The 20627-nt window shown below is 31.7% G+C and overlaps 2 protein-coding genes across 5 annotated transcripts in view; one reads left to right on the top strand and one right to left on the bottom strand.

Moving 5' to 3' along the window:
* Positions 1 to 1022: 1022 nt before the first annotated feature.
* The window catches only part of LOC106064735 (protein FAM32A-like), a 23888-nt gene continuing 4283 nt past the window's right edge, over positions 1023 to 20627 (bottom strand). The window contains exons 2-5 of one of the 2 annotated variants that reach the window (XM_056030904.1): positions 4607 to 4768; positions 2068 to 2206; positions 1908 to 1961; positions 1023 to 1197 (exon numbers count right to left, since the gene is read on the bottom strand). In XM_056030904.1, the coding sequence (XP_055886879.1) occupies positions 1129 to 1197; positions 1908 to 1961; positions 2068 to 2206; positions 4607 to 4677 (333 nt within the window). In that variant the 5' untranslated portion in view covers positions 4678 to 4768 and the 3' untranslated portion in view covers positions 1023 to 1128. Of the gene's footprint in view, positions 1198 to 1907; positions 1962 to 2067; positions 2207 to 4606; positions 4831 to 20627 lie in introns of those variants that run through there. The other variant, XM_013223348.2, reaches the window with a different exon arrangement.
* Positions 5060 to 18745, top strand: LOC106064715 (spermatogenesis associated 6-like protein). 3 transcript variants are annotated; one of them, XM_056030902.1, is made up of 13 exons: positions 5060 to 5228; positions 10537 to 10674; positions 10767 to 10815; positions 10979 to 11151; positions 12266 to 12364; positions 13181 to 13224; positions 13939 to 14023; positions 15880 to 15979; positions 16121 to 16173; positions 16404 to 16479; positions 16673 to 16836; positions 17266 to 17401; positions 17493 to 18745. In XM_056030902.1, the coding sequence occupies exons 1-12, from the start codon at positions 5181 to 5183 to the stop codon at positions 17383 to 17385; spliced, it is 1149 nt and encodes a 382-aa protein (XP_055886877.1). In that variant the 5' UTR covers positions 5060 to 5180; the 3' UTR covers positions 17386 to 17401; positions 17493 to 18745. The 3 variants fall into 3 exon arrangements, with proteins under 3 accessions (XP_055886877.1, XP_055886876.1, XP_055886875.1); XM_056030901.1 differs by having other exon boundaries at positions 5061 to 5228; positions 15880 to 15988; positions 17513 to 18745; XM_056030900.1 differs by having other exon boundaries at positions 5063 to 5228; positions 15880 to 15988.

The raw sequence follows: 20627 nt of genomic DNA, 5'->3' as shown, positions 1-20627 counted from the left end.
AAGACTTAAAAGAAACACTAGCTATCAGAAATGACATATTGTACCAGTCTAGTAATAAATGTGTCTAATAATTACTTCAGATATGTTGAAGAAGTACTGAAATTGAAGATAGCTATAAGAACTATGCTGAGTTTTTGGTGATATAGTCTGGATATATTATCATTTAGTTATTTTTATTTAGTAATATTATCATTACACCCAATAATTTTTACTATTTAACCTAGTTAACCAATTCTGGCTTAGTATAGTTTAATGACCTTTAATTCTGAACTATCTTTCACTGCACCAGATGAAAGAGATGTTAAATAAAAAAACATTAAATGTTAAGACATTTCTTAAATCCCCTTGATTAGCTGAGTACATGATTTCAATTCAACTTAACTAATGAGAAGTGACCATTTAACTAAAATTCTAAGTTTTTTTTTAGAAGTCTGGACAACACATTTACATTTCTTATCAATTACTTTTACTCCAGATAGGACTTTAAACTGTACTTTGAGTATTTCCGAGTCAATTTTCCTAAATTCTATCCTGCTTGTAATCTAAATGAATAATCCGATAAAAAAAAATTAAGATCACTAATCTCCGTTTTGACTTTCAAACATAATTTTTGACCTCACTGAGATAACTTAAAAGTATCTGAAGCCTCTATATTCATTCTCTTTTCAAAGATAATTATATGAAAAGGTATATTTAAATCAAAATATGAACATACAAGTCTCAGAAAAGAGGTTCATTATATTATAAAAGTATGATGTTTTCTTGAACGAAATGACCAATATGGCTTTGATAGATATATATAGCTAGAACCAGGTATTCAGATCAAGTAGTAAACATATTTAATATCTTCATTTAGAAAAAATATTGGCTACTCTAGCTGAAGTGGATTTGAACAGGTGAAGATTTTTTATAGCACTGGGCACCATAAACATAACACAGCATATTATCATATTGTTTTGAGAATTAAGCATTTAACAATATTTTTAAAATACAGAAAAACAATCAAACAAAAAAAAAAGGTCTTTATTATAGTGTACAACATTTTATTAATTATATGAGAGAATTCATACATAATGCAATTATTTACACAGAAAAAGCCAATTTTATGTACAACACAAAAGACACAAATTATTTAGTCCAGCTAACTTTAGGTATGTCAAAGTGTTCTGTTAGGTTGTCTAATTGCTGGTTGAAATCCTGTTTTTGTACAATAAAAAAAAAACAACCATTAATTAATACATACATACATGTTTATCTTTAATTAAGTAAGTATAAATAAAAGGAACAATATATTAAAATTGAAATTCTAGCTGTCGGTAGTAAAAATATAAAGATTTGAGATTACATTTTTAAAACTTTTTAAGGGCAAAAAAATCTTATATACTTTTAAAATTGTCATAATGGAAAAAAGTAGGTCAGATCCCAACTTAACTATGCAAATAAACACCTAGATATTTAATAGATGACTATGAACATTATATCCTTTAAAGATATTTTGAGCAACATTAAAGCTGTGACAATTACAAAATGAACACAGCCAATCAGTAACAAAATAAAAGGATTAACTGATAATCAAAGGTGGTCTTTTTTTTTTTCTCTAATTTTTTGGCTAGAAAGAAATAAACAATAGTGCAAGCCCTTTCTAGTGCAAAAAAATAAAATAAAAATAATTTAAAAAAAAAGACAGAATATAAATTTATGTAAGCCAGGTTAAGCATCACATATACCCCAACGAGTTGACATCTGAGCTAAAGAATTACTTTCTAAATCAGAATTACTTCTAAAGACTAAGAAGTGAAGGGAACAGAAATTAATAAGTGTGTTAACGTTCTACTGTATATACCGGTATGTTTTAAAATTGTAAGCACCACCCTTAAATTCTAAATCTTTATTTGAAAAAGCATTACCATTATTCTTTCTTTATGACTTTTAGAAGCTCTCTCTAGTATCTGCTGTGCACTCTGAGAAAAAAAAAAAAAGAAGGTTTAATAAATTCCTTAAAATAAAATTTGTAATGCTTATTAGCTTTTTGATCTTAACAACTGTAATTTCAAGTTTAAAACTTACTTTTTTTTTCTTAGCTCTTTCAAATGCAAGTTCAGCTTTTGTTTTGGTTGGCCTGGTTATTGATGCTTCTTTTTCCTCTTTATTTGTTACTGCTAAGCGTTCTTCTATTTTCTTTTTTTCTTTGTCAGACTTTTTCTTCCTGTGGGGATAAGGAATAAAATATTCTTTATTAAAGGTTACTTAATTTTAAATTTAATGAGATATTTTTGCAAATGTTTTAAAATATGCATAATTCGTAAATTTAATTTTAAAAAAGTATTGAAAAGAAGACAAAGATATTGATCTAAACTAATGTAGCGTCAAGAATTGAGTGTTTGAGCACAATTTAGGCCATGTCGTGCCCGTCAAGAATTGAGAAGAGAAATAAGATGAATAAGTAGTGTGAGCATTAAAGTTATAGTAGTTATAGTAGACAATGTGTTCAATGTTATTATAAATATGATTTTACAAAATAAACTAGTAGCAAAAGGGTGTGAGTTTGAATTTCAATAAGAGTTCTTATCTAGGGGTTTGGTAGCTGAGTAGTAAAGCACCTGGCTTCTGAACCAAGATGTCCTGGTTTCAAATCTCGGATAAATTAGATCTAATAAATAACTTCAGACTCAAAGCACAACATATTTTATATAACACATGTGCTTCCTTATGTGTCTATATGACAATTTTTTTTTATAAAAGTCTCTTTCAGCTGATCAGTCATCAGACTTAAAAATAGCCCTAAGCCCATGACCCTTCTCCTTCATTACCGGAAGGTAAAAAAAATAAAAAATTCCACACCTCTTGAGTTTGGCATCATGAACTTTGCCTTTACAAGGAAAAGGAAGCAACATGGGTCACAACTGAAGAAAAAAGGGGCATGCCCAGTAGCAATATAGTGCGAGCAGTCCTTTAGTAAACTTTTAAATAAAGAAGTTTTAGTAATAATAAGGTGAGCCAATTGAATCTCTGTCATAGACTATACAAATCACAACTGTACAAAGTGAGTGACACTTTAGTCATTTCGTTATCTAATGATTGTGTTGTAGATTACAGACCTTACTAGACTTAAAAAAAATAATAAACATCCTACATAGATCTAATAGAGCTGAATGTTCCCTTGGATTTAGATATATTATCATATACCGGTATAGACAATATAGACGATAGTAAAAATCTAAGACAAAGATTTTATTCTTATATAGTTTAGATCTAGATCTAGCTAGATCTTGAAGTTTTACTTTACTCTTACTTAGTAAACTAATTTAAATTTATTAGATCTAGATCTATCTAGTTATAATTATATAATATTAAATGAATATAAATTATAGATCTAATAAATTCTAATATTAATATTGGGGTCGAAGTGGGATTTGGGCAGCTCAGCGAAAGGAAAGAATGACAATGCTTAGGAAGCTAGATGAACTTAGCTGTAAACAGTTAAAAGAGGAGCTCTGAGCCAGGGAGCTGAGGATCTTCTGTGCCAAAAGAAAGATGAGAGCCAGTCTTCGACAGAACCTGGTTGATGAAGGGGAGGATCCCGAGACCTACCTGTTTGAAGTCGAACCAGATATGGAAGATATGCAACAACAGATGGCAGCTGTACTTGAAAAGATGGGTTTTCAGCAAGAACAGATGGGAGCTGTGCTCGAAAATATTGGGTCTATGCGAGAACAGTTGAACTCATGGCTGGCTAGGAAATGCCAATGACAAGATAGATGTCATGGAATCGGTAATCAAAACCGAGTTATTAGCTATGAACCAACGCATACATGCTATGGAGGAGAGTATCACCAACATTGACGAACTGATCAATCAGAGGGTCGACACGGTGGAAGAAAGAGAAGAAGTCTGCTTTGTGACTGAAGCTATTGCTGTACCTGTTATGAATACCACTATGAGCAAGTCAAATGAATCAATGGGTACCATGCTTAGCACTGCTGTCTATGGCTCCCACAGACCGACCTCCACCTGCACTGACCAACATCCACTACCCTGTAGGGCACCTAAATCTGTTTGGGACGAACAGAGCTGAGAAGGGGGCAATGTTGTAACTCCGCTCCCGAGCCACACTGATGGTGCGCATCAGAGCGCCATTCAACAAAAGGAGTGACCAGTGGAAGACATGTTTAGACAGGAAGAAGGACTGTTGTGATCAGGCTAAAAGTCATGGAGTCTGAACAGTCTGGTGCTGAGTGCTGTCCTGTGTGATACTAGGAAACTGTTTGGGAGACCTGGAACGACACTGGGAAGTGTGTCAAAGTGTCAGGGGTCTGTTCTGTGTTCTGGTATGAAGTAGGACTCATACTTTTAGAACTTAAGACATATTACTCCCTGTGAAGAAGTCCAAGTCTAACTAGTAACTATTACTATTTGTTGATGCTTATAGATCTAATATATAAATAAATACATCGTTTACTGTTGCGACTTGCCTTTCGTTGAGTGCCTGCCCTAGTTAGTTACAATATTTATTTAATTTATAAATTATAATATTTAATTTTAATTAGATCTAGAATAATCTAGATGAAGTAGATGTACTAACTGTAACTAACTTTATTAAACTTACTTTTTTCCACTGTGAGTAGACACGCCTTTTAATTTTAAACCTCCTTTTTGAACTGATTCATAGTCATCCATATTAATTATTGGCTTCTACTTTATTTAGATCAAGCTATATCACAACTTAGACCTAGAGATTTAGATTTAACAAGTTTAATAAATAGATCTAGATCTAACCTAGATTCTAGATCTCACAAGTAAACATTGCTTTTCCCTAGCGGAAGTGGACCTAGATGACCTAGATCTAGACTTGTAGACCTAAAATTGTGATACAATGTAACAATACTAACAAAACAAATCATAAGTACATCTAGATCTACTAATCGAAATAGTAAAGTGTCTTTCGAACTGCTTTGTAATATAATTTTATAATTGAAATACTGCACTCATTCTCAATCTTCTATAAGCGTACGAAAAGCTTGGCTCATTAGTAGGTTTAACTCATAATAATGAGACCTCCCTAAATTGTATGCGTCCCTTGCAACGAGCAAGTATTTAGATCTACACACAACTACAGGTTAATTCCGTGCTCTCACTTCTTCATTACTTTTAAAGCGCTACTTTGGCACTGACGCTTTGAAATGCCACGACGGGCTTTGAGATGTGTTGTTGATTTACAAATCCATGCAGTAAGACTTAGATATAGGCTGTTTGTAACCTTTTTTTTTCATTGTGAGTTATCAATAAATCTTAAAACACGACCTTATGAGTTAAAACTAGTAATCTAATATAATTCTATATTGATTTGTTTGAAACTTTGTTAAAAACAAGTTTAGTCTTGTTCGTTTTAAAAGCCCGCTGATAAAAAATAAATAAAGAAATACAATTTAATAAATTGTTGAACTATAGAATTGTAAATTATCTTTAGTCTTTTTAGACTACTTTTACACAACAAAGAGTCTAGTTTAAGTCTTATTTAAGATTAAGAGTTATAATTGAGTGATGTTAAAGTTGACTTTTTCTAAAAAGAATTTTTGGCAAACTAGTAAGCTACAAGTCTATTAAAATAGGAATATGGTCTAAATTTAATAACTTAAACTGATTCAAATGAATATTATGGTCATAACAAATGAATATTCAAATTTGACTAGACTAGAGTAACACCTTTAGTAAAATCACTAAATTTAGAAAGCCTTCAGGATAGAAGACTCAAAAGTAAAATAGCACTTATGCATAAAAAAACTGAAACATAATCTTCAAATACCAAAAAAAAAATCTGATAAAAAATACTCATAAAGACACAAAGATAAAGGCACATTCCTTGTTCCATATACTAGGACAAATTTGTACTAATAGTAATACTCCGTCTTCCCTAGTGCTATTAGAGCATGGAATGGGTTGCCTGAGCTAGCCAGAAAAACCAGTGACTTAGTATAATTTAGGTCATTGGTTAATATGCATGACTAAATGCATGATGCGTAGGACGTAATCTTTTTTGAAGCAACGTCTGTATTATATAAGATAAGATCTAAAGTTATAGATCTACAATCTATATCTAGTTAATTTCTTGTTAAGTGCTGCCATATTGAGGCTATGGAAATGCTTAATTATGCTTCACATTGACCATTTAATATGTGAAATGGTCAGCCATTTCAGTATTTGGCAATCATTATATAAAATGGCAATAGGCAGTCAGCTAGAGTCAGCATCAAATTTTACATCATGGACATGGACTTTATATTTCTTATACTTTTTATACCAAAGAATTGCATAAAAATATGAAAACTAAGTGCATGCAGCATCTAAAACCATGCAAAATTAATTATATTAATAGTACTCTGTTGATGCAGTGCCATTTAGCAATAATATTTTCAACAATAATAGTTTTATGGCAGTAATCAGATCCGTAATTCAAAAGGCCAAAATGCTAGATAGGGCCCCTATAGCCAGCATTGTGACTTTTGATACATGAAGAATTACTTAACCTTTGAACTGCATGCATAAAGAATACTATACAAACCTGAGCCAAGAAATAATACTTATATTGAAACCACTGTTACAATAATAAAAACAAGTCAAGAGGCTGGATCAAGGGCAGGATCTTCCACAGAAAGCAGCAGATGAACTGAAAATTATCATCTCAGCATTGAATTATCCCTGCTACCTCCTACCTGTAACACAACTGTTGGTGGGTTTCATGAGTGTGTAGTTTTCTTGTATAGTATTGTACACGTCTCTCTTGGTGTGTCTTTGCTTCTTCTAACGCGAATGTCCCTCAGAACTTATTACTCATGCAATGAACACAATGCACTAAATACAGTGAATGAAGACACTTGATAGCAGACAATAAGTTTATTGAGTAAACACATTTTGGCTAATCCAGCCAAAAAGGCACAAATATCGACATCATAAAATATAATTAAATCACAACTTCATGTCAGAGCAAACTCATTGTTCTCTACAAAATACATATATGCTATGCATCCTTACTCTACAAGGACCAAAAAACTACCGAGGTTTTCACTTCATGGTCAGTATTAGACCAATAGCTTTTCTGTGCAAAAGGCATGAGATAAACAAGTAACTACTAAATCATTTCATGTCACAGTGAATCTCAAAGGAGTCTGTGACAATACCAAATGTAATCTGCCATCACATTGGAATCCATAGCTGCACCTCTTACTGGACAGTTCTGCATCAGCACATCAAATATTGGCCATGACTTTGTAAACTCAACTAATAGGTCTAATAGATTATCTGAAATGAACACATTTGAACAAATTGACTACTAAAATTTTAATACTCACACCACTTATTCATATTACTTATTTCTCTTTTTAACCACCATTCTTGACACTACATTCATCATCATTCTATTGAGTTCCTTGTGAAACATAGGGCCTCAGCAAAAACACGCCACTCTCCACGGTCTCTTGCTAGTTTTGTTTTATGGCTTCCCAACTTTTTTCGGTCCTCTGGGTTTCCTCTAGTATACTGCATCGCCATGTTCTTTTTGGTCTTCCTCTACGTCTTGTTCCCTGGGGGTTCCACTCTATGGCCTGCCTAGCTCTGCTGTCAGTATCTTCTCTAAGGGTGTGACCAATCCATCTCCACTTCCTCTCTAAGATCTGAACCTCTATATTTTTCTGCCCACTCATCTCCCACAGTTTGGTGTTTTCTACTTTGTCATACCAGTGTATTTTTAGGATTATTCTCAGGCATCTTTTGATGAAGGTCTGTACTTTTTTTTTGTTGTCGCTTCAGTTCTCCATGTTTCAGAACTATACAGTTGGGAAACCTTGACATTAAAGTTAAAGATTGTTATTTTGGTCTTGTTTGAGATGTGAGGAGATTTCCAGGTTTGTTTTAGCTGTGTAAATGTATGACACGCTAGATTTATACGATGTTTAATGTCTTTATCTTTCCACCTGATACACTGACTACACTCCCAAGGTGTATAAAATTATCAACTTAGTCTATGGTCTGAGAATCCAGTACTATGTCTCCAATTTGTTTGTTGTTTACTTTAAGTACTTTTGTTTTTTGGTGGTTTATTTTGAGGCCTACTCTTTTTTTCTACTTCACTTAAAGCTGTGACCTTTTGTTGCATATCATGTATCCTGTAGTCTGTGTGATAATAAGGCTATGTCATCAGCGAATTCAAGATCTTCCAGCTTTTGTGTGAGAATCCATTGGATTCCTTTCCCTGAATTAGAGTAGGCTTCTTTTGTGACCCAATCCAATACTAGAAGGAACAGGAGTGGTGAAAGAAGACATCCCTGTTTGACTCCTGTTGTGACTGGAGATTCCTCTGACAGCTTGCCACAGTGGGCTACTTGGCAGTTGAAACCATCATAAAGGTTTTTGATTATTGTTATTATTTTATTTGTGATCCCGTAATGTCTCATTACTGTCCAGATAGATTCTCTGTCGATACTATCAAAGGCCTTTTTAAAGTTGACAAATGTTGCATAAAGAGGAGATTGCCATTTGACACATTGTTCTACAATTATTCTGAGTGTTGCTATTTGGTCAGCACAAGATCTCCCTTTTCTGAATTTGGCCTGTTCTTCCCTTAGGTGTTCATCACATGCTCCCTTTATTCTGTTAAGCAGGATTCTGCTGAAAATCTTGCTTGGTACTGACAACAAAGTGATGCCTCGCCATTTCTCACATTGTGGTAGATCTCCACTCTTTGGTATTTTTATTAGCAAGCCTTTTTTTCCACTCACCGGGAGGTGTTTCTGTTAACCAAATTTTGTTGAATAGTTTGTGCAGTTGGTCAACTATTTCACTTCCTCCTTCTTTTACGACTTCGGGTGGTATGTTGTCAATTCCAGCTGCTTTACGTGTCTTCATTTGTTTGAGTGCATTCCTTATTTCTTCTTTTGTTATTTCTTCCATGTTTATGTCTAGTGTTGGTCCTACATTTAGATCTGGTGGATTTAGTGGTTTGGGTCTATTTGTCTTGGACTGAAACATTGCAATTAGCCTTTTTGGTACTAAGAAGTTTGGAGGGCTTGTACAGTTGTTTTATATCTCCTTTACCTGCTGCTTCTTCTGCCTGTTCAGCGAGATTATTGTAAAATGATTGTTTGTCTTGTCTGAGCATTTTGGTGACTTTTTGTGAAACTGCTTTGTAGTCTTGTTTGGATTGTTGCTTGCGTTTTTTTGTGTTTTTGCTAGGTTAACTCAACTTAACTGCCTGTTTAGCGCATTTCCTCTCTTTGATTAATTTCCATGCTTCATCACTAATGCAGTGTTTTTTCTTCTCAGGGTTAAGACTTAGTACTTCATTGCTTGTTTCAGGAATAATTTCTTTGACACTACATTAGTTTATATTAATTTGTGCCTCTTGTATCTGCATTTTAAAATTAAATTTACATAGTATGCATATTTTGAAACATTTGCAAACTTAGCAACTTTCATTACGCATATTAATGCATTGCTATTTGGAGCTGTAGAGGTGTGGTGGCTGAGTGGCTAAGCGCTTGGCTTCTGAACCTGGGGTCCTGTGTTTGATTCTCTGTGAAAACTGAGATTTTGAATTTAGGGATTTTTAGGCCCCCCCCCCCCCCTTGAGTCCACCCAACTCTAATGGGTACAGTACCTGACTTTAGTTGGGGAAAGTAAAAACAGTTGGCCGTTGTGCTGGCCACATGACACCCTGCTCATTAACTGTTGGCCAAAGAAACAGATGACCTTAAATTCATCTCTGCCCTATAGATCACAAGGTCTGAAAGGGGAACTTTACTACTATCCTTCAATATTTGCTATGATGCTCTGCACTGAACAACAGAGTTTCATGCCAGAAGGTGGATGTTGATCCACTATATTAATAGGTTCAGGATTTCCGATATGGCAGGATCCACAGTAATCATAACACTAATAAAAATAATACACAGAACATTCTAAAGCTGCAAGTATAAGTCTTCACTAAAGACTTACCTGATTGCTTTAATTTTGAAACAACCATAAACTGTCTGCAGATTACTTCATTTAATAGAAGAGAAAATAATACCATATCTAATAATATTATATAAAGAACTAGATAGATTGAAAAAATTAAAAAATCCACAACAATGGAACAAGTATTAAACAAAACTACTTATTAGACAGGTATTGAAGTGAAAAGGTAGATCATCAAAGGCAACATTAAGTATGATTCTGTCATTTAAGATTATTTTATTACTATCTTCTTCTTTGCAGTTCCCATAACTTGATAACTTAATTGGTTTTAAATTACAATTCCACATTTTCACAATAACTAATGTAGCAAGGTGGTAAAACATATTTCTTTATATTTTGTTAACTCACTGGGAGGGGGGGTTTCGATAATTTTTTTTTTAATATAAAAATTAAATGGAAAAGGCTTGCATAGAGCCAGGATGAAGGAGGACAATGATTATGCTCCTTCTTCACAACTTATTAACTTTCAAAAATAAATATTGTCAATGCATATATGTAATTTTTTTTTTTTACATTTCTTAAATGCAGTTATCTGCTCCAGGTGTTTGGTTGCCTAGTAAAGAAGATGTATACCTTAGCATATCTTTGTTCAACCAGTACAGAAATACTAGGCTGCTTACTTCTATTTTCCCTCTTCTGGTGCATGAAAAATTTCAGTTTGAGAAGGTAAATATGATTTATTCTTTGTACAAATCTTAACAGAAGTCATTCTAAATATTCCTGAATTACTTAATGAAAATAATAAATTTCTTATCCAGACATATTACACTGCTGTAGATCCTGGACATGTGGCTGAAATGTTGGAAGGTATCTTATACTTTTTTTTGTTTCAAACTATAGACTTAAAAGTACCAAAACCTTTAAACCTTTTTCGGAAACATTTAATCACATTAGAAATCAATAAATATAAGGACTATCATTGGGGATTTCAAGTTGCTACTTCTACTACACAAATTTATTTTTTTTGCAGATGAATTGGTCATTTTTGAGCTTGTCCAACTATCTGAGTATACAGATGGTGCTATTCGTCTGGCATCCTACTCAACAAATGCCCGTGACTTTCTTTACCCATATCCTACCCTTGCACCATCATATTCAGCTCATGAGAGGGAAATTCTGATGTGCAGAACTATTGCTTTCCCTGTGAGTAAAAACAAGAATGTTCACATTTATTGGTTTATCAATCCTAATATCTAATTTTGCAAATGCTTTGGCAGGTGATATATTTGCTGCACATCTGTGGTTCACTCTTGATGAATTGTATACCTATTATATTTTGAGTATTTTGAAGCAGATTAAGTATATTGGAGATTTTCATACATGGCAGAAAAACTATAAATAGCAAGCTTTTTGGTGTATCTGGTGTACAAAATAAAAAAAGTGTTTTTTTAAAAAGTTACATGATAATTTTTGTGCACTTTTTGACACTCCAGATTCAAATTTTTTAGGCTCTTCTTTTTTGTACCCTTTTATTTAGCTGGCAATTTTGAAGTGCAATTTAGTGTCCTTGACATTATTTAGCTTATTGTCAAAGATATTGATAGTCTAACACTTCATAATCTGTAACGTTACCTTATGCAGCAACTATGCATTCATCAGGTGTACCTGAATGTTGCAACTTTAATGTCTTGCCTCTTTTCATTGTTTTCTTGCTGTGTTAAGTGGGGATACATTTTTAAGTGTCTTTCTGTGATTACTTGATGACAGTTTACCAGATTTACTTTTCAGTGTTGTAGTTTTGTTACATTTTTTATGATGGAGAGCCAAATTGGTAAACATAAGCATAAAATATTATCTCTTCCTGAAAAATTATTAAGAGGTATGACCATGGTGAAACTCCCACTATTACTTCTTTGATTTATGGCATCGGGTGACCAACAGTTGATGACATTAAGAAAAATAGGAAGAAAATAGAAAATTTTTTGAAATCTATTGAAGACCACACAAAGAGAAAAACCCTTAAATTGAGAGAATATCACAGATTTGACAAAATTCTTTTTTTCTTTCTCATTTGTTGCTTATTTTATACTCTTTAAAATTTAAGAGAATATCTTATTATATCTTAAATAGAATGTTCTTGATATATATGGTTAAATTCTTTGAATTACAGTTAACGTTTGGAAAAGTCACACTATCAAGAGTTAACTGTAAAAAATATTTATATTTCACTTTAGAAAATTTAAATATATTTAACACTAGGTCTATTACTATGAATAGAAACTTTGTATACATTTACTATATAATTTTACCATAACAGGGAATATCTCCGAAATTAGAGTTTTCAACAAAGACAGTTATAAAAGAATCAATTTCTCCTGAACTTGATGCTTTGGATGATGCACTAGAAATGGAAAGGGTAAATAACAAATTTTATAGTAATAATAAATTTAAAGTATCAATTGCTTTACAATAAACACTGAGTCATAAATAATAATATAGAAAAGTTCCCCCTTTCAGACTTAGAGATCTATATGGCAGAGGATGTAAAGCTCATCTGTTTTTTTTGTAGACCATGCTTAAATGGTGTGTCATGTGGTCAGTACAATGACCAACCACTGTTACTTTTCTCCAACTTATGTCAGGTGGACTCAGAGGTGCCCTAAAGATCCCAAAATAAAAATCCTAGTCATCACCTGGATTTGAACCTGGTTTCCCTGGTTTGGAAGCCAAGCACTTTACCACTCAGCCACTCCACCTCCTAATATACAAATATGTTGCATTATGTGTATATTGTTATATGTATATTGTCATATTTCAAAATAAATTTCAATATAATATCCTTTGAAATGTTACTTGTCAGCCATGAAAGGACAAAAATCATGACAGACTAAAATAATCGTATGGTTAATTTTTTTACATATAAAAATGATCTGATCAAAATTACTTTCAAGCTATAAGTAGCATTACTAGTACATTGCATACTAATATGGATAATTTTTGTTGTATTTATATGACAGTTAAATTAATTAAAAAAAAAAAATTCAGCGTACTAAAACTGTTCTATTTAAAAACCCACTAGTTCATCATCTCTTACTTTTATACAAGTACCCAGTACATGAATATGTGAATAAGTGATAATTTAACTTATTGAATTATAGTTTAAATTACATGAAGTTTTAAAAAAAAGTCATAGAAATATATATATGTATATATATTGTTTATTTAACTTTAGCAATCACGACAAAAGACAAGAAGACAGCCCTCTTCAAGAGCGAGGTAATAAGAACTATCTAAATTGTAAATATATTATTTAGACCTTATATAATAGATAGGACATCCATTTGTAAAATTTTAAACCAATATTGTCATCTATGTTATCTTATCTTCACTGGTGGAATATTTGAACATTGGAATATTTATGTAACTGATTATTTCCTTTTTTTTTCAATGCCAGATGCAATACTTCAAAGTAGGTATGAGTCATATGTAACTTATTTTAAATGTTCTGATGCTTTATTGTGCAATCTATTAATTTTGTTAAATATTGGTATTAATCAAATTGAAGTCTTCTTTTTTTCCAATTTATCTAATATGTTTGGTTGTAATTTCAAAAAAACAATACTGTACCAACTAATTTTGGGCTTTATATTTTACAAGATCTTTAAAATAATAGAGCAGAGTCTATTCATTTTTTAATTGCATAAATAGTATTTTAAACAAAAATATTGAATTCTAAAAGGGTAAAATACCAGTATGTAAAGTTTAAATTAAAAAAAATTATTACAGAAGTCTCTATACCTGAAATAAACTTTGACTTATTGCTACACTTGTATACAGCATTTGTTGTCAAGCTCAGCCGAATGTTCATGAAGTCTGCTCTGAAGAAGTGATGCCAATGTCAAGGCTGAAAGACTGGAGAAAGAATGATGGGGAGGATTACTGTCCTCCTCATTATTCAATGCCCACAGTTAGCTACCTTTTTCATTCTAGGTCTCAGTCTCCTGTAAGGCGCAAGACAGCAGATGTAAATCTTGAGGACACAATTGACACTAGGCCTCCATTTGTAGTTAGAAAGGTGAGTTTGATATTTTAAAGCTAATGGGTTTAGAAAGCGTCTTATTAAATTAAACAAATATTTTATAAAATATATTTTTATTATTATTATCAAAATATTTTATTTAATATAGGGATACTGTATAAATAACAATGCTTCACAGCAAGTAAGCATTTATTTCGTTGTTGTTTGCCAGTGGCTATATTTGTGTTAATTTTTTTTTCTTATACTTAAATTTAAACAATCGTTACAAATGTTTCTTGTTTTTTTTTCTTATTTTATTCTTCATTTGATTAAATTTGTATTTTCAACAAAAGCAAGCATCTATATTTTTCAATTTAAAAAAAGTAAACCTATTTAATAGCTAACACAAACAGTAGGAAGACCAAGTCAAGCACATGTTACAAAAGCCATGAACTTTTATGTTGACTACTGGGAAGACATACGCCTAGATCGCACTGTGGAGAGAGATTAAGAAAGCTTTGGATGGTGAAAAAGCAAAGCATTGGCATCATCTCTGGAAGAAAAGCATGCTAAACAAAAAAGTTACTGCCACCATAACATGTTTATATATAGACATGAATGTAAACCATAGTCATTCTATGACTGAAAGATGCCAACAATATAGAAAAAAAAACAGCATCCAATTATATATATATATTGTACTGGCCAGTATGTAAAATGATACACAAGATGAACTTAGCTGTTCTACAATTGACTTCAACCATCATATTAATAATTAATAAACAACTAACTTATCATATTAAGGATAAAAAATCTAAATATTTTTTTTAGTTTTCTATAGAACTTGAGCTTAAATTAAAAGTTCTCATATTATTTTTTAAATGTATTTAAAAGTTTGTAAATACATGATTAAAAACAAAGCAACAACATTCTATAACATGTATATGTAGCCATATATATTGCTGACTTTAAGAATTCATCATCATCTTTCCTTTGTGTTCTCATGGAACATAGGACCTCAGTAAAAACAAGCCACTCTTCACTGTCTCTTGCTAGTTTTTTTAATGGCTTCCCAGCTCTTTCCAATCTTTAAGGCTTTATCTACTACACTGCGTCACTACATTCTTTTTGTTCTTCCTCTATGTCTTGTGTCCTGGGGATTCCACTCTAATGTCTGTTTAGCTCTGTTGTTGGTATTTTTTCTGTCCAATTATCTCCCACAGATTGGTGTTTTCTATTTTGTCATATCAGCGTATTTTAAAGATATTTCTCAGACATCTGTTGATGATGGTCTGTATATTAAGAATTGGTTTAGTCAAAGTTTGTTGTAACAAACATCACAGAGTCTATTAATTTTGTTTATTTACTGGTATTTAATTTTTGAAATTGCATCAATCTATTCTGTTAAAAAGCTTACCTTAGAGTTCCACTGGGATTTGAGAAAATTTAAGGAACATCTAAATAATAAATAATATATCCTACATGTGTTGACATTTAACTGATGTGTTAACTTTGGAGCTTTTTACAGTGTGCCATGTTATGTAAACACTTCACTCTCTCGTTAAGCCTGGTATTTTAATTCTGATAAATCACTTGGATTTTAAAATTTCATTTTAAAAACTATTTTCTGACATTGTCCTTTGTGTCGTCTGTTAAAGAAGAGTCTTCACTAAGAATGTGAGTCTTATTTAAAATAACTTTTATCCACTGCCAGTGCCTGTGTTGTGACACCTTGTGCAAGACTTCAACTGTCACAATTCTGTCATTACCATCACTTTTTCTTAAAATTCTATCTTGGGCAATGATAGTTTATTCATGGCTGAAATCTCATGAATTAGTATGACTTAAAAAATGTGAATAAAAGTCTTTGGTAAATCAAGAATAAATTAATTCAAATTTTGTCTCTACCACAGTTGACAGAGGATTTAATAGGGCGCACCCCTGGAGGGGTAACAGACAAGACAGCCCAGAGTAAACCAAAGCGTAGTGCTTCACCATACAGACCTAATAGTAGTAGGCCTAGTAGGATACTTTGTTTTTGTTCTTGCTATATGTGTATAATGTAGACTAGTACTTTTTGAAACAGATTTTATTGTACTTTTTATGTCTCTTTTGTTTTAGCAGATGCCAATAATTATGTAAAATTTTTTTAAGGACTTGATGATGATTTAAATACAGCCACCAAAGCCAATTATCGCTTATCTAAAGTAAGATAACTTTCTTTGCTGATTTTTTTTGTGATGTTTCTATTAAATATACTTTGTTTTGCAACATTTCAATTGTAAATCAGGTGATAAGTAGTGTATGAAAAAATTGTTTAGTTGCAATTTGATTTTTCTTAAAAGATTGAAACTATTTATTTAAAAAAAAAAATTTACTATTGTAGATTGTAATTGCTTAATAAGCTATTAACATTACAAACATATCCAAATTTTAGGTGATTCGAGAACCATTTGAAGAGCCATTGCCAGTTTTTAAACCTTACTATTCATCAAAGCTTGATGATGACACTGGTAAAAAAATTAATCATTTTAATCTATATTTTGCAATTATTATAGTTTATCAATAAATATAAAATTAAATCTCTTTGAAAAAAATTAATATAGTAACTTTTCTCTGTGATATTTTGCATTTTTATTATAGTTCTACCTCCCTTTGCCTTTATTATTTTAAAATCTATTTAAATTTCTACTTTTATAATATTAGACCAAGAAGTTGAAGAACTAACGTCACTAAAACCATCATATGTTTCTCCTCGTGCACGCTCTGTGAGCCCCATCTTGTACAGAAGCACCTTTAAAGAAAGATATGGTGACTCTGCTTATTCTAGACCATTCACACCAAGTTATTATGAGAGACTAGCAGAATGGGTTAGTATGTAAATATTGTACTGGAAGAATGGGTTTTATCACATTTTATGTTCTATTTGACTCCTCTATTAAGTATGTGTAGATTTTTTTTTCTTTGGAATCTATTGTTCAGTGAGTAATCATTTAAGGGAACAACAAATTCACAAAAATGTCTATTTTATAAATATTATTCACTTAAAATATTTTATTAGTGACTTATATATACCGGTATATATATATATTTTATTACAAAGTATGAAATCCTGCATAGAATTACCATGCACCTTTAAGAACTAAATATTTTTTTGTAATTTCTGTAGGATCCTTTTATTGCATATAGTATTACAGATTGTTATATGTACACAAACCAGGATAATATTTATAAATAAATTTAAACAAGAGATGACTCAATATTTTTGTTTCTAAACAAACATTTTTAATTGATTGTAGGAGCTGGAACGAGCCAGAGCTCGACGTCTTTCCAGACTTTATAGAAGTTATAATAGCTCACTTGATGACTTAGAGCTAGAACTTAGGTTAGCAAGAATCCGTGCTGGTGTATATTTTTAATGAAAGTAAAGAAATGGTAAGTGACTCCCTTATAGTTTAAAAAGCACTTTTTAAAAAAATTATTTAAATAACAATTTTTCTAATTAATATATATTTATTTTTTTAAGTTCCAGTATTTTTTTTAAAGTTTGCACATGAGAACAAGATAACAAGACCAAATATGAGCTTGGCCTGCCTTTATGATTCTAACAGCTTGCTATGATAAAAAAAAATTTTTGTTCTAGATAGGCAGCAATTTGGATTTATTTTTCAATGATACTTTTTGTTATAATCAAATGAATTTCACATCTGGTATTTTTTAATGATCTATGTCATGACAGCGATGTTTTAATTTCTGTTAGTTGATAATTTTATTATTATATTATAATATTTTTATTATAAGATTTTATCACATTATTATGGTATTAATTATAGGATTCTTCACACTTATTTGGGGGTTGTTATTATCAAAAGGTTAAGTAGAAAAAAAAATTCTGAATGCTGTACATTTTTTTTACTTTAATAGGTTACATTAAAAAAAAATCACATTTTTCATTGATAATTTAAACATTAGCTAGGTGCTTCATCATGAAAAAAAAAGTTTATTAACAAACCCTTTAGTTTAGAGATATTTTTATATGAAAAAAAGTGGAATACACATAGACATGTAATGGTATGCATGATTTTGTATATTCATCATTTAACTACTGTGATCAAAGAAATTTTTATTAATGTAAATAAAACAGTATTAAATTTTCAGTTTATATTTCAAAAATTATTTTACATATTTTTTTTTACTCATCTAAATATTTTTGCCTATACAAATCTATCTGGATATTTTTTTTTCTCAACTGTCTCTGCTAGAAATACAATCTGAAGCATTTCATTTTTTTTTTAGTAATGCCAATTTAATAAATATTTTGCTTTTTATTTATTACAGATGACAATCAAATGTAAAATTTACATAAAATATTTTTATTATTTATTTATTTAAAAAAAAAGGCTTAAAACTGGATTGTTAGATCTGTGAATGAAGGATAACAATGTACGATTTTTATTTTTATGTATTTAATCTTTTTTTTTTCTTAAAACTGAGGAAGACTTTTATTTAAAAGAATAATATACACACAATATATTTGACTTTTTGTTTGTTTGCTCTTCATTTAACTTTTTTTGCTTTTCTAACTTACAATATTTATATTTTGTACATGTTATTTACAAGAAAATATACTTTGAATATCTGAAGTAAACCAACATAATATATTTTTTTAATTAGTAGAACTTATTTGTGATAATAGAATAGCATCATTTGTACCAAAAAAGTAGGAATCTTTGTAGCTGCTGAAGTAGTTGAAAATGGAAATAAAAATTTGAAAATGTTGCTCGTTATTGTTTTTTTAATTTTTATTTACATTTAGATCCATGTGTCATGTTTTAAAAAAATAATACATAAAATAATTTACAAATATTACACAAAATACTAAAATGTTACAAAAAGAATTGGGTGACTGAGTTACAGAAAAGGGACTCTAAATAGCGCAATATATATATATATGCACAAACTGTTGCAAACTCTGACACTCCAGAATTGGCTTGATTTGTCACACCAGATTCTGTTCTGTTAAGATGAAACCAAAACTGGTGACTCATCTGGGTGCATCCATTATCTTTTGAGACAGAAGGAGCCATATAAATGAATCAGACAGAATTTCTACTCACAAATGTTATATATAAAAAAAACTCATAGCCCCCCCCCCAAAAAAAAAAACACAACAACAACAGCAACATATAACATTTATAAATTTCAGGGTCAATGCCATTTAATTTTAGAATAATAATAATAGAATATTCATCATCTTATTGGTTTCTCAAAGAAAACATTATGATATTATAATGTAGTGAGGTGGCGTTGAAGTGGGTCACTAGTTGGCACATTAGTTACTTGATCTTTGCCCCTGATTGGCTAACAAGTGTTTTTCTCACATATGCTGCATAGATAAAGTGGACACAGCTATATTTGACATCCATTGCCACAGCTTGGGACATACAGATTGGTTTTCACATAATTTCATGTAGCTAATTGGTGTTTTTTTGTTGTGCAACTGCAGGTCTTAAGTTAGTAATAAAAGTTATAAAAACTGAGGATCGGCCGACAGGAGCCCTACATAACAACACATAACATTAACATTCACATAAAGAGAAAAAACAAAACAATAGTTACACTTAAGACACATTCGTCCATAAAGTTGGATTGTAGGTCTAATAAATGAAGTAAATCTGCAAAAATGCCATTGAATGGTATCCGTAAACATACATAAGAAGTAAAATTTAAACAAGAAAAATAAAAAATAACACTTTACCAAAAATAAATTAACAAGGCTTATCTAAGGAGAAGAACTAAAAAATTTACAATATCTCTAAATAATGTAGAATATATTTCCCTATATACTTGGATTTTTAATTTAAGGATCTTTGTGCACCCCTAAGTCCACCTGGGGAAAGTAAAGGCAGTTGGTCATTGTGATGGCCACATGACATCCTCCTTAACTGTGGGCCACATAAACAGATGACCTCGCTTGCAGACATCTCTATATCTATATGTTAGTCTTGGGCGGCCCTTGGGTCTGACTCCCTCCACAAGCTCAGCATATAAGATATCTTTCGGGATTCTACCATCTGGCATGTTGGTGACATGTCCGAGCCAGCGTAGTCTTCTTTGTGTCAGGAGAGCATACATGCTGTTGGCCAATCTCAAAACTTCCTGATTGGAGACATGGTCCCTCCAAGAGATGCGCATTATGCGTCTCAGGCAGCGCAAGTGGAAAATATTCAATCTGTGCTCTTGATACATGTATGTTGACCAGCTTTCACTGCCATAAAGAAGAGTGCTCACAACACAGGCATTGTAGACTAGGGTTTTGGTTCCTACGGTCAATTTAACATTTTCCCAGACGCGCTTGGAAAGTTTTGCCAATGCTGTAGTAGCTTTTCATATTCTTTTTGTCAGCTCGATGTCTAAATCTAGGTTACTGGCAATTGTTGAACCAAAGTAGGTAAATTCCTGCACTATCGAAAGGGTGTGGTTCCCAATATGCATCACAGGTATTTCTGCGACATCTTGTGCCAGGATTTCGGTCTTGGAGAGACTTCTTGTAAGGCTAAACTCTTGACAAGCAGCTGCCAAGGCGTTCACTAGCTTCTGTAGACCTCCTTGTGAATGAGATACGAGTGCCGCGTCATCGGTGAACTGCAGGTCCCTAATC

Source organism: Biomphalaria glabrata, chromosome 5 (genome assembly GCF_947242115.1).
Source record: "Biomphalaria glabrata chromosome 5, xgBioGlab47.1, whole genome shotgun sequence".
Taxonomy (NCBI): Eukaryota; Metazoa; Mollusca; class Gastropoda; family Planorbidae; genus Biomphalaria; species Biomphalaria glabrata.
This window is presented reverse-complemented; position numbering and strand designations above follow the sequence as displayed.

What these genes read in the sequence shown, in the direction of transcription:
- LOC106064715 (XM_056030901.1), top strand. Translation starts at nt 5,181, where the DNA reads ATGCCACGACGGGCTTTGAGATGTGTTGTTGATTTACAAATCCATGCA. An exon ending in TTGATTTACAAATCCATGCA is followed by an intron (nt 5,229 to 10,536) that starts GTAAGACTTAGA and finishes TCTTAAATGCAG; the next exon opens with TTATCTGCTCCAGGTGTTTG. An exon ending in CAGCCCTCTTCAAGAGCGAG is followed by an intron (nt 13,225 to 13,938) that starts GTAATAAGAACT and finishes TTTTCATTCTAG; the next exon opens with GTCTCAGTCTCCTGTAAGGC.